The sequence below is a fragment of the Xyrauchen texanus genome, chromosome 33 (genome assembly GCF_025860055.1).
Source record: "Xyrauchen texanus isolate HMW12.3.18 chromosome 33, RBS_HiC_50CHRs, whole genome shotgun sequence".
Classification (NCBI taxonomy): Eukaryota; Metazoa; Chordata; class Actinopteri; order Cypriniformes; family Catostomidae; genus Xyrauchen; species Xyrauchen texanus.
In genome coordinates this window covers 3,060,660-3,073,055 of record NC_068308.1, presented here as the reverse complement: position 1 = coordinate 3,073,055, position 12,396 = coordinate 3,060,660, and the positions used below count along the sequence as shown (strand labels likewise).

The window sequence follows — 12,396 nt, the reverse complement described above, 5'->3', positions numbered from 1 at the left end:
AATACCAGACCCTGTCGCCCACGTCCAGTTCTTGGTGCGACGCTTTCTGATCATAGTATGCTTTCTGTCCTTCGGCACTCTTTTGAAGCTGTTGTTGTGCAAAAGCAAATGTTGCTTTCAGGTGCCAGTGTAGCTCGTCGAGGTACTGGTGAATGGTGCAGGCTGTGACGAGGCTGGAGTCTCCTGGCTGATACAGCAGATGCAGTGGCAGTGTCATCTGCCGCCCAGTCATTAGTTCGAAGGGAGACACGTGAGTCGAGTTCTGCGGGGTGGCTCTGAGAGCCATTAGCACCAGCGGGAGTTTTACATCCCAGTCCTTCTGATTGGCAGACACATACTTCTTCAACATACTGACCACGGTTCGGTTCAATCGTTCCACTTGGCCAGATGAGATTGGATGATGACTGACGTGTAGTTGAACTTGGACTCCCAGGAGTTTCCAGATCTGTTGCATAATCTCAGCCGTAAAGTGAGTGCCTCTGTCTGAGTTGACTCTCAGGGGCAGTCTGAACCTGGAGAAGATGTGGTTCAACAGGAGGTATGCCGTGGTCTGGGCAGTGTCGTTGGGTGCTGGAAGACACTCTACCCACTTTGTGAACTGGCACACGACTGTGAGGAAGTATTTGTTGCCCCTTGTCGACCTGGGCAGAGGTCCTACCCAGTCGATTTGGAGGTCTGACCATGGGAATGTGACTCTCCTGCGTTGCAGTGGAGCTCTGTGGTTTGGGTTTGCCGGTTGAAACTGGCAGCAAACCAGGCATTCTCTGACATATTCTGTCACATGTTCCTGCATGCGGGGCCAATATGCCACTTGTTTCAGTGTCTCATAAGTGGCTCTGGCGCCGTGGTGCCCGGCACATGGTGCGTCGTGGGCATAACTTAGCATGACCCCCCTTAGGCACTGTGGCACCACGAGCCTTGGCGCTGTGATGTCATCAGGTGCATACCACAAAATGTTGTTGATCACACGCAGCATGTGCTTTATGTCATGCAGTCGTCTGAGGCACGGGTTGTCAGTGATGTCAGACAGCGGTAGAGGGTGGTTGGTGGGGTCAGAGAGGTGGTTTAGGAAAGTCTTTATGGATGTGTCAGAGGCTTGCATGTCCGCTATGTCGTTGTTTGACATCTGTGGAGTCAGTGTTAGAGGCTGTGAGGGTGGCACTGTTGCAGGGAAAGTTAGTTTGCTTCGGGTTATCACTGCAACGTTCACGGTGGGTGGGAGGGTTGGAGGTGACCATAGAGTACCGTGCAGTGCGCCAGTCTTGGCAAGTGCATCGGTTTGGTCGTTCAAGTCTTTGTCAAGGCCTGGTTGCCTTGAGTGTCCTTTCACCTTCTTCCAGTAGACAATCATGTTGTGATTTCTTGTGATGTCATCACATTCTTGGAACAGGTGTTGGTGTTTGATAGGCTTGTTGTTCGAAGTTTTAAAGCCATTTTGTTTCCAGTTTGGAAGGTGGCATGTGAAACTGAGTCTGGCGTAGTTTGAGTCTGTGCAGATCAGGAGTTCTTTGATGTTATGGGTCGATGCGATTTGCAGAGTTATGAGAATGGCTGCGACCTCCGCATATTGTGATGACTGCGGGCCCAGCTTGAAGTGTTGTGGTGGGCACGGCAGGTCATTTACCCATAATACACCTGCTCCTGCTTGGTTGTAGGAGCATCCATCGACGTAGGCTGTGGGCATACCTTGGCACGCATTTTCTTCAAAGAACCTGTGACAGGTTAGTTGTTGTTGTTGGGGTTCTTCCATATCCATCGTTGCAGCTGGTGTGTTATCAGAGCAGTTCTGGCAGGCAGCCAGGCCATTGCCTAGCGCCGACTTATGATTCTGAGCATATCGTGCCTCAACATTGCGCCCTTGGAGGGCCATTAACCACGTGGCTATGCGTGAATTGGTGACCACGCCATCTCGGATACGCTGGCTGTTGAGAAACATCACAGGCTGGTGGCAAGTCTCTATGATAACCTTTTGGGCTCCAATGTAGTTGGAGAATCTCTGGATGGCCCATACAGTGCAGAGCAGAGCTTTTTCACAGTCTGAGAATTTACTCTGGGTGGAAGAAGTGTCTTGCTGGCATATGCGATTACTCTCTTGTCTTGGTCATGCCGTTGGTACAGGCCAGCACTGAGACAGTGGCTGGAGAATCCAGCTTCTCAGTAGAACTCTTTTTGTGGGTCCGGGTAAGCCAGGCACGGAGCGGTGCAGAGGTGTCGTTTTAGCTCGTCCATGGCCTGTTTTTGGACCTCTGTCCATACAAATGGGCAGTCTTTTTTCAGAAGGGCAGTTAGAGGTTTTGCAATGTCTGAGTAGCTCTTGATGAACTGCCGTGAGTAATTGCACACCCCTAGGAAACTTCGCAGCTCTGAGATGTTGGAGGGTGGCTTGATGTTTTGAACGGCTTGAATACGGCTGGACTGTGGTTCGATGCCCTGTGATCCTATGAGTAGGCCCACGTAGTTGACCTTGGTTTGGCACCACTGTCCTTTGTGGAGGGCGATCTTGGCGCCGGCAGTGGACAATTGGTTCAAAACATAGTCTATTTCTTTCATGTGGTCAGCCACCGTTGTGCTTTTCATGAGAACATCGTCTACGTAGATAAGATTGCCTCTTGTTCTGGCATCTGGGCATGCTTTGTTCAGGAAGATGTTGAACTCAGCAGGTGAGTTGGCATAGCCAAACGGACACCTTGTGAAAGTGAATTGTCTGTTTCCGAAAGTGAAAGCTAGCTTGTGCTGATCTTCTGGATGCACTGGTATGGTCCAGAATCCAGAGGCCACATCGAGTGTAGAGAAGATGGTGGCTCCTCTGATTCTGGGTATTTCCTGCTCCAGCTGAGTCATGGGCCATCGTGACAGTGGCACTTGTTGATTCAGTTTCCTGTTGTCAATGGTGGGTCGCCACTTGCCGTTTGGTTTGAGGACGGGCCAGATGGGGGCAGAATAGGTGCTGTTGCATGGACGGATGACACCTTTTTCAAGCATGGAGTCGATGATCTCTTGCACCGGTTCGTGTGACGCGATGGGGATCTTGTACTGCCTGACAAACGTGAGAGGAGCATTAGGGTGCGTTGGGATGCACACGGTGTGGAGCTCAGTGAGACCACAATCTAAAGAGTCTTTGGCAAATGATGCTTTGAACTTGTAAAGGACTCGTCTGAGTTCTTGTCGATCTGCATCGTTGTTAATTGCGTCAGCGTCTTTTAGAATTTGCTGAACTTGAGACTCAAATCCTGGGTATGGCTCCTCTGTCGGTGTGTCGTCTGTCGTGTTGGTAGGCAGAGGTGCGGCAGTGTCGTCAATCTCGCAGGTAGGCTGTTTGGAGACTGTGTATACTGCAAGGTGTTGGTCCTTTGTCAGTTCTTTTCTGCATACCTGGTCTTTGTCCACTGGCATGACTGAAGTTATGGAGATGATTTTGAAGGGGTTGTGAAGACGGTGTTGTCTGTGTGCCCTTCGGGTATCATTGAAGCTGGGATGGGTCCAATGATTGGTAATGTTAGTTCAAAGTCATGAAAGTCGTGGCTCACTAGCCATCCTGCCTGGTAGGCTTTTGGAATTGTGATGTCCATTGCCATGCAGTTGTTGAAGAGGATGTAAACAGCACGGGATGACACTTCAGTGAGGGGCGTGGCTTCCAGCGTGAGTCCAAGTTCAACGAATTCGGGTGAAGGTTGAAAGAAACCCAGCGTGTGGTTTAGGGTTTGACCACAGCACATGTTGAGCCGAACAGCGACCCCTTTGGTGTATGCTGGTACTACAGTTTCCTGTTCGTTGACCAAGGTGCAGACCTCTGGAATGTCTGGCCTGACCAGAGGTTAGCAGTGTTGGTTGGAATCACAGGAGGCTGTAAAGTCAGTGGGGCCCATAAGACCTCATTAATAATGTCTACATGAGCGTTGAGGCGAATCAGAATGTCTGCTCCAATGTAGACATCATGGGGCAGGTCTGGAAGGACCAAGAAGTAGTGAGTCAGACACCGGTAGTTCCACTTCAAGTTCAAGGCACAGATCCTTTTGGCAGTCACCATTGTTGATGGGCATGAGGTCAAAGGAAAACGGGTGCGCTTGCTGGCAGATGGAAGGTCCGGTGTGTCTTCAATGAGAGCATTGTATAGGGAGAGGCTGATGGCTGAGTTGTCTGCCCATAGTGCTAGTATGATGTCAGAGGCAGTTACACCATTCAAGTGCAGGTCAGCTGTAACCTTGGGGCAGAAGGAGTCAAAGTCTTGGGTGAGTTGAAATGTGCAGAGTAGCTGAACTTGAATGTCGCTCGGGTGCTGATGCTGTGTCACTGTGGCTGGCTGTGAGAGTTCCCGTGACCTTTGTGACCTGACAGTCTGGTTCAGGTGATCGGGGTGGCTGAAGGGGAGAGGTTCTCGCACTTGAGCCCACATCTTCAGCTGTCTGAAGTCCAGCAGGGGCTCGAGCGGTCTAGTAGATCTTTTCCGATAAGGAGGGGATATGTGTTCATTGGTGAGATGTACACAGGGTGTACCACACTCATAGGGCCAATGGTCAAGTGAATGGGAGCTATCTGTTCAAGCCGGACGTCATTTTGGCTGTATGACTGTACATTTAGCACACAATTTTGAGATTTTAGAGTTCGATTTTGCCTCTTAGCTTCAAATTTGAGTCTTTCAAAAAGTTCAGCTGATATCAAAGTGAGGTCTGCTCCAGTGTCTACCAGGGCTTCGAGTCTCACCTCATGTTCCACAGTGATGGCGAGATAGAGTTTTCGTGCTACTCCATTTTCGATCAGATTCCCCAGGAGTTTTGGTGTTGGGGCTTGTATGGTTATCGATAGGCAGTTAGGCTCGGTCTCTTGTGGTTCGTTGTGGAGACCCACAACCAAAACAGCACTTTCTGGTATCTTAGGGGCTTGGTCACTGGTGTGACGGATTGGGTTGTCCGCTGCAGGATGTGTGGTTGTCAACTGCAGTGAGTGGGTGTTGCTGTCACTTGGTGATGTGATAGCTGGTTTGGTAGTCTGTGTCTGAAGAGCGGTGCTCTGGGTGCTTGGTTCAGTAGGAGGGCAGTCAGGAAGGGTGTTGGTTACGGGCCTTACACTTAGTCATGCGGAGTCTGACCTGTCCTCTTTGTCTTTTTTGTGAGGTGTTCTATGAAGAAGCTCTTTCAGAACCTTCAGGATCTCTGCGGTCTCCGCCGTGGCCTCACTGTTTTTCTGTGGGGTAGGCTCGGACTTGAACTTGCCTGATGCATGCCGCGAGGTGTTCCGCTGCGGGCTGTCTGGGCTTGACGTTCTCGTCGACGGGGTTCGGTTCTGTCTGGGCCGTCAGTTGGCTTCCCACGTGGCTCCACCCTTTTGGTTGTGGGGTGGCCGTGGGCCGTCGTAGAATCTTTCAGAGCGCCCGCTTTGGTGCTTAGGACGGGCACCATCACGGTTGTGCTGCCCTCTTCTGTCATGGAACGGTCTTGACTCGTGGTAAAAAGGTCTGTTACTGTGGTGCTGGTGGGCTCCCTCTAGGGCCAGCTCTGAGCGCTGATCAGTGACAGGGCAAATGGTTGGATTTTTTACAGTCTTTTCAGAAGCAATCTTCTGTTTGGTGAAAGCTTTATGGGCTAAGTCTCGCAGCTGTTGGGTAGTCATGCTACGAGGGCAGGCCAGGACCCCTAAGTGATGGCTCACCAAGGGATGCAGGTTTCGGAGAAACAGAGTTTTGAAGTTGAAATCTTCTTCCATACCAGGTTCGTTCCGTGCTCCGAAGTAGGCTCATCGGATGCGGCCGTAATAGGCCTGTGGAGTTTCCAGTTGGGCCTGTTTGAGGTCCATAGCGGCGATGAGTCCTTGTTCTGACTCTGGGTCGCAGAATTCTCTGATGAAGGCCTGCCGTAGCTGTAGGTAGTCTGATTTGATAGTCTCTGGTTGTCGATCCAGGAAGCTGCGCACGTCGCGGCTAGACGTAATTCTCAGCAGGTACACTCTGTCCCGCATGGTCACGTTGGGAACAGTGTGCAAGTGAAAGTCTATGTCTTGCAGGTAGGCGTGCACGTCGTGGCCTCCTGCAGGATATGGGGTGAATGTAGGGATGTTTCTGGCCAGCTTGTCAAGTTCTTTGGGAGCCATGCCGTGGTTAGTGACCAGGCTTTGGTGTGCGGGCTCCCACCGTTTTGTTGCTGACAGGGGTTCTTGGAGGCTGGCTGGTGACATGTTGAACAGTGGGCTTTCACCCCCCTTGTCAGCTCTGAGTTCTTGGCTGAAAAGATTGGGCCCACTGGTCAGGGGAAACTCTGTGGTGTGCGTTTCCCTTTTCTGTTCACTTTGCAGTTTATAAGAATGTTTCAGTTCATTGTGAACAGTGTCAAGTTCATATTGGAGCTGGTCTCTGTGCTGAATAAGTTCATGGATTTCAGCTCGGGCCATGTTCAGATGCTTTTCACAGGCTCTGGCTTTAGCATCTCTGTCTTTTAATGCAGTCTCTGCTCTTGTAAGGAGAGACTCGGCTTGTTGCAACTTGTCATCGAGTTCTTCTCTGGCTTTTCTTTCCAACTGTTCTCTTTTGTCTGTGTCTCGGAGAAGTTTTTCCAGGGCATTTTTAAGTCTTTCTACTTCCTTTTCCTGTTCTGGGTCCGTTTCATCCTCTTCCTTTCGCTGTTCCTTGGTTTCGAGGCGTAGCTGATCTAGATGACTCTGAGTTTTTGCTTGGTTCCTACGGGCCTCCTCAGCTTGGAGTTTTAGTGCTGCGGCCTCCTGCTCCAGGTCGAGGTTGCTTTTCTCATTTATCTGTGCCTGGGCGACGAGATTGTGGGCAAGACTTCCGATGATCTTGGTCCATTCTTTGTGGTTGTAGCTCTGTGTTGGGTCGTGGGCCATTAGGCTGTCCAATTCAGCGTCCAGTTGCTCTCGACCGAGGGGCTGTAGGTCCCTGGCGTCCTTGGGTAGGATGGTGTCCGTCATTGCGCTCAACCAGGCCTCAAGGTGATCCCAGTGGGCTGCGGGACTGGACGAATGGGACATACTGGCTTACTGTAGGCGAGAGAAAAGAACAGCACACACAAAGAGGCCAATGCAAGTACGCGTAGGGTTAGCGAGCTACAATGAGGTGGCTATTTTCCCTAGAACCCTCGTGAGAGTGGCCCCTCTTTAGGCCCTGGTTTAGGTAATTATTCCAAACTTGCCGTGTGTGTCGACTGACGGGGTTGACTCTCTTTGGAGTGCCAAATTGCTGATGTCGTTGCGTGCCGCACCAATGAAAAGAGACAGAAGAGTCCGAGATTCACATACAGCCAGCGTCGGTAACGCCGGTCGGACCAACCAGCTTGCTGGGAACCAACCAGAGATGACGGTCGAATCACCACAGCACACTAGGGAATTCTACATACAAATACAGAACAGGATTCAGCAAGTGAAAGTCTTAAAGTGAATCAAGGCTTTCTTGTTTAAACCAAATTGAGTAATTATGTGTGTATAAATAACAGGCAAAGCTTTACCAATTGATGATAAATCGAGAAGTTTGATAATGATGTTAATTATCAAACAATTTGACCACAAGAAAAGACAGAAGTAAACAAGGCAGGGTTAACAGACAAACTTAATTTAAATTGAATTCAACTTTTTAAACTCAATTTAAATAAGCTTGTAAAGAGATGTTAAGTAGCATCTAAGATAGTAAGGATACAGTCATAATAAAGTATCAAAGAGGGAGGGGAAAAGAAAAAAAAAATTTTTTTTGGAATTTTTTGTTTTGTTTATATCAATAATAATTAATAATAATTAATCATATTAATTATTAATTATTGACATGAGAGACTTAATTCAGATTTACATTCGACATTTGTTTGTTTCAAACCAAATTTGAATAAGTGTAAGAAAAGTTAGAGATCAGAATTGTGTCCGACGATAATCAGATTGCTGTAAGATATCAGTGATGGTATCTGAAATAAACCAACTGGACTGAGACTTAACTTAAAATTTTTAATTCAAGTTTTGTTTGAAACCAATTAAATGTAACAGTCGGAGGTAGAGGAATTGTTTAACATCCAATAATATTAGCACATGCAAAGCTTGAAAATGCCAATATGTATTGACAGTTAAACTGCCCTGTAAATCTTCACAGGGTGAAAGGGTTTTGAGAAAAGAGATGACCTACAATGAATGTCCACACGATGGCGTACTTGTGCTCACGCACAATGACGTCATGGGGTGGAAGTAATTTGAGAACTAAATTAACTAAATATATATGATCTGTCTGCTAATGTCCACACGATGGCGTACTTGCGCACGTGCAAGATGACGTCATGGGGTGGGAATAACTTGAGAACTAATCAAGCTTTTACAGGCTGCCCTCTATTGTTTGTTAGCAAAATAACACCCTATATTTCGGTGTGACTCAAATCTGGGTGTGTTACGCTGTGATTTTCTGCAAAATCACACTTATTCAATTGAGACCTCGGCAGGTCTTTTCTTTCTTTGTTTCTGGTGCTATGCTTTACATAAATGGCGTGGCAGATTCTTTTTTCCTGCCCTACGAGTAAATGTGAACGACAGGAATTGTACGTCTGTGTTCGGCTCCCATACACATTAGAAATATAGCACTTATTCAAAATGTATTAGGTTTCCAATTGATTAGCTACGTCAATGTAAACCAGGAGTTAATTTTATAACGTTATAATCTCAGGCCTTATTAAGATGAGAAAAGGAGCATCGCTTCACCCAGTCTTCTATCATTCATTCACAAAACAAAGCTTAAAATGTGCCCGCATAATCTCCACCATTAATATGTAGGGTGTGAACAGGTCAGGTTTGGGGAATGTACAATTAATATTACTGATCGAAATCAATGATTAATCATACAGTGTGACCCGAACACCCATACATGTAAAAACGCCCCAAACGGGCTTATATAGTCCAAGAGTCTGCTTCAAATATATATAGATAATTAAACACAATGAATTATGATTAATTAGGAATATACATCATATGCAGACAGGCTATATTAATTTTAATAACACCTCAATGGAATTGACCCGTGAGGCTACACGTAACCAGTCAGTTAGATCCACTGAACCACTTTATTTGGTACTTTTGATCAATTCTCCAGAGGGGTTATTCCTAGTTATAAGCTCACTCATCAAAAGCACGTTAACTTACTTTGATAATATCAGCTCGTAGCTTAAAATCGCACATTATAGAGGCTTTGTTTTATGACCAACAAACACAGGCAATTACGCGTATAATTGATTTTAATACAAGGCACTATGATATATCACTACACTTGACAAACATACATGTAACATAGAATAAACATAAAATAAACAAAATAAATGCAGTAAGGGAAAGTGAAGAATTATTGGAGGTATGGCAAACTTATTACAACAATTAACCCTTTAAGAGCCAGCAACTGGAATTACACACTTTAACACGTTGGAATTTCAGGTGAAATCATACTTGCACACTAGACCTTTTTGTGTTGCTTGAGCGAGACTGCGTGTCCTCGTGGCATTCTTGAGACAGAGGACTTCGGTGCAGTGTTTCCAGAGCGTGGAGGTGAATAGTTGACGAGTGTTCCGGGGAGTTGCCGAAGATCGGGAGAAGAAGTGAGAGAGTGTGAGATGGCTTAAAGAGATCCAGGAGAAGTCCAAGGGAGGTCCAGAAGTGAAGTTGGGAGTTGGAAAGTCAAGGCCGTAGCCTGGCGCACGCTTGGGAGTCCTTGAGGGCTTCCTAGTTCAGCATCATTCAGCAAGAGGGCAGGAAGCAAGAGAGAGAGAGGAAGAAGATCGAAGCTTTCGAAGAAGAGAAGAGAGAAGGTCCGTTGTTGGTGCAATTTATGCCCTTAGAAAATGTGTCCCACCTCTCATTGGCTCGACCAATAAGAAGAGTGGAAGTTTCAGGCGGGAATTTGGTTTATTGCCCCTTTGTTCGGTCACGGCTCATTTGCATACTTCATGATTTGGTCAGACCTTTGCTTTGAACAACTCAAAAGATGGTAAAAACCTAACAGAACACAGTTCTAAGGTTATCTTATATGTATATTCCGTTAGGACACATCGTAAGGTTTAATTTGATACCAAGAAAAATGTGTTTGGTATCACTTAAAAGGAATATACACCCTTGGGCTATTAAATATGAAACCTCAGGGTTTAAAACTACACACATGTTAAACCATTCTACTAGTTTTGATCTAACACCAAAATACACAGCACACAGGGATTAAAACATATTTCATTAAAACTAAGCCCTTTTAGGCTTTATAAGAAAGACACACACATTTTTACATTCAAAGTTTAACATGGTTAAGCACGTGGTGAGCGGCTAGTCACATGGGCAAGGGGGTTTTTGCAGGCACGAGGATTTTCTGTCAATGGCTGGATTGTCTCTCTGACAACAGTTCCTTGTACTAACACAGACCATTTCCGTGATCTTACAGAGGTCCTTTTGTCTCCAAAATAGTCCATGATTCTCCATTCATTGATTCCTCCAGACGCTACAGATGGCTTGGGGGAAGAAGCTGTTCCACAATGCTGGTTGCTTTGCAGATGCAGCGTTTTTTGTAAATGTCTTTGATGGAGGGAAGGGAGACCCCTATGATCTTCTCAGCTGTCCTCACTATACTCTGCAGGGCTTTGCGGTGCAAGTCCCAAACCAGGCAGTGAAGCAGCTGGTCAGCATGCTCTCAATAGTCCCTCTAAAGAATGTAGTGAGGATGGGGGGTGGGAGATGTGCTTTTCTCAGCCTTCGAAGGAAGTAGAGATGCTGCTGGGCTTTCTTGCTAATAGAGCTGGTGTTGAGGGACCATGTGAGGTTCTCTGCCAGGTGAACACCAAGGAATTTGGTGCTTTTGATGATCTCTACAGAGGAGCCGTCGATGTTTAGCAGAGAGTGGTCACTCTGTGCTCTCCTAAAGTCAACAACCATCTCTTTTGTTTTGTCCACATTCAGAGACAGGTTGTTGGGTCTACACCAGCCCATTAGCCACTGCACCTCCTCTCTGTATGCTGACTTGTCGTTCTTGCTGATGAGACCACCACGGTTGTGTCATCGGCAAAACTTGATAATGTGGTTTGAGCTGTGCATTGCTGCACAGTCGTGAGTCAGCAGAGTGAACAGCAGTTGACTGAGCACACAGCCCTGGGGGGCCCCAGTGCTCGGTGTGGTGGTGGTGGGTATGCTGTTCCCTATTCGGACTTACTGAGGACTCCCAGTCAGGAGGTCAAGAATCCAGTTGCAGAGGGAGGTGTCCAGGCCAAGTAGGTTCAGCTTTCCAATCAGGTGCTGAGGAATGATTGTTTTGAATGCTGAGCTGAAGTCTACGAACAGCATTCGAACGTATGTGTTCTTTTTTATCTAGATGGGTGAGGGCCAGATGGAGGGTTGTGGCGATGGCATCATCTGTTGAACGGTTAGGACGATATGCAAACTGCAATGGGCCTAGTGAGGGGGGCAGCTGGGTCTTAATGTGCCTCATGACGAGCCTCTCGAAGCACTTCATGATGATGGTGTGAGTGCGACGGGACGGTAGTCGTTGAGGCAGGACACTGAAGACTTCTTCAGTATGGGGAGGATGGTGGTGGCCTTGAAGCACGTTGGAACAATGGTGCTGCTCAGAGAGATGTTGAGGATGTCGGTAAGAACATCTGCCAGCTGGTCTGCACAACCTCTGAGCTAGGAATGTTGTCTGGTCCAGCAGCCTTCCATGGGTTGACTCTACGTAGAGTTTTCCTCACATCAGGCGTGGTAAGCCAGAACACCTGGTCATTGGGAGGAGGGGTGGTCTTCCTCGCCACCACGTCGTTCTGCGCTCAAACCGAGTGTAGACATCTTTGTCACAGGCAACTGATGTTGTCCTATAGTTGGTGATGGCCTGGATGCCCTGCCACATGCGCCGCGGGTCGCCGCTGTCCTAGAAGTGACTGTGGATTATCTGGGCGTGTGCACGCTTTGCCTCTCTGATGGCCCGGGACAGTTTGGCCCACGCTGTTCTTAGGGCCACCTTGTCACCTGCTCCGAAGGCGGAGTCTCGGGTCCTCAGAAGCGCACGCACCTCCGCTGTCATCCACGGCTTCTGGTTGGAGCGTGTGGTGATGGTCTTGGAGAAAGTGACATCATCAATGCACTTGCTGATGTAGCTGATCACTGATGCTGTATATTCCTCCAAGTTGGTAGAGTCACCATATGTTGCAGCCTCCCTGAACATGTGCCAGTCAGTACACTCAAAACAGTCCTGAAGAGCAGAGATGGCTCCTGCTGGCCAGGTTTTCACCTGCTTCTGAAGCGGTTTTGTGCGCCTGACATGCGGTCTGTATGCTGGGATTAGCATAACAGAGATGTGGTCTGAGTAGCCGAGGTATGGGCGGGGCTCCACCCAGTATGCGCCTGGGATGTTTGTGTAATCAAGTTCTAGCATGTTCGCCCCTCTCGTTGCAAAGTCCACATACTGAT

General features: G+C 47.7%; 1 protein-coding gene across 1 annotated transcript in view; it reads right to left on the bottom strand.

The window, feature by feature from the left end:
• The window catches only part of patl2 (PAT1 homolog 2), a 42,351-nt gene extending 36,928 nt beyond the window's left edge, over positions 1–5,423 (bottom strand). The window contains 2 exon segments of the mRNA XM_052103487.1: positions 3,004–3,332; positions 5,309–5,423. Of these exon segments, the coding sequence (XP_051959447.1) occupies positions 3,004–3,332; positions 5,309–5,423 (444 nt within the window).
• Positions 5,424–12,396: the final 6,973 nt, after the last annotated feature.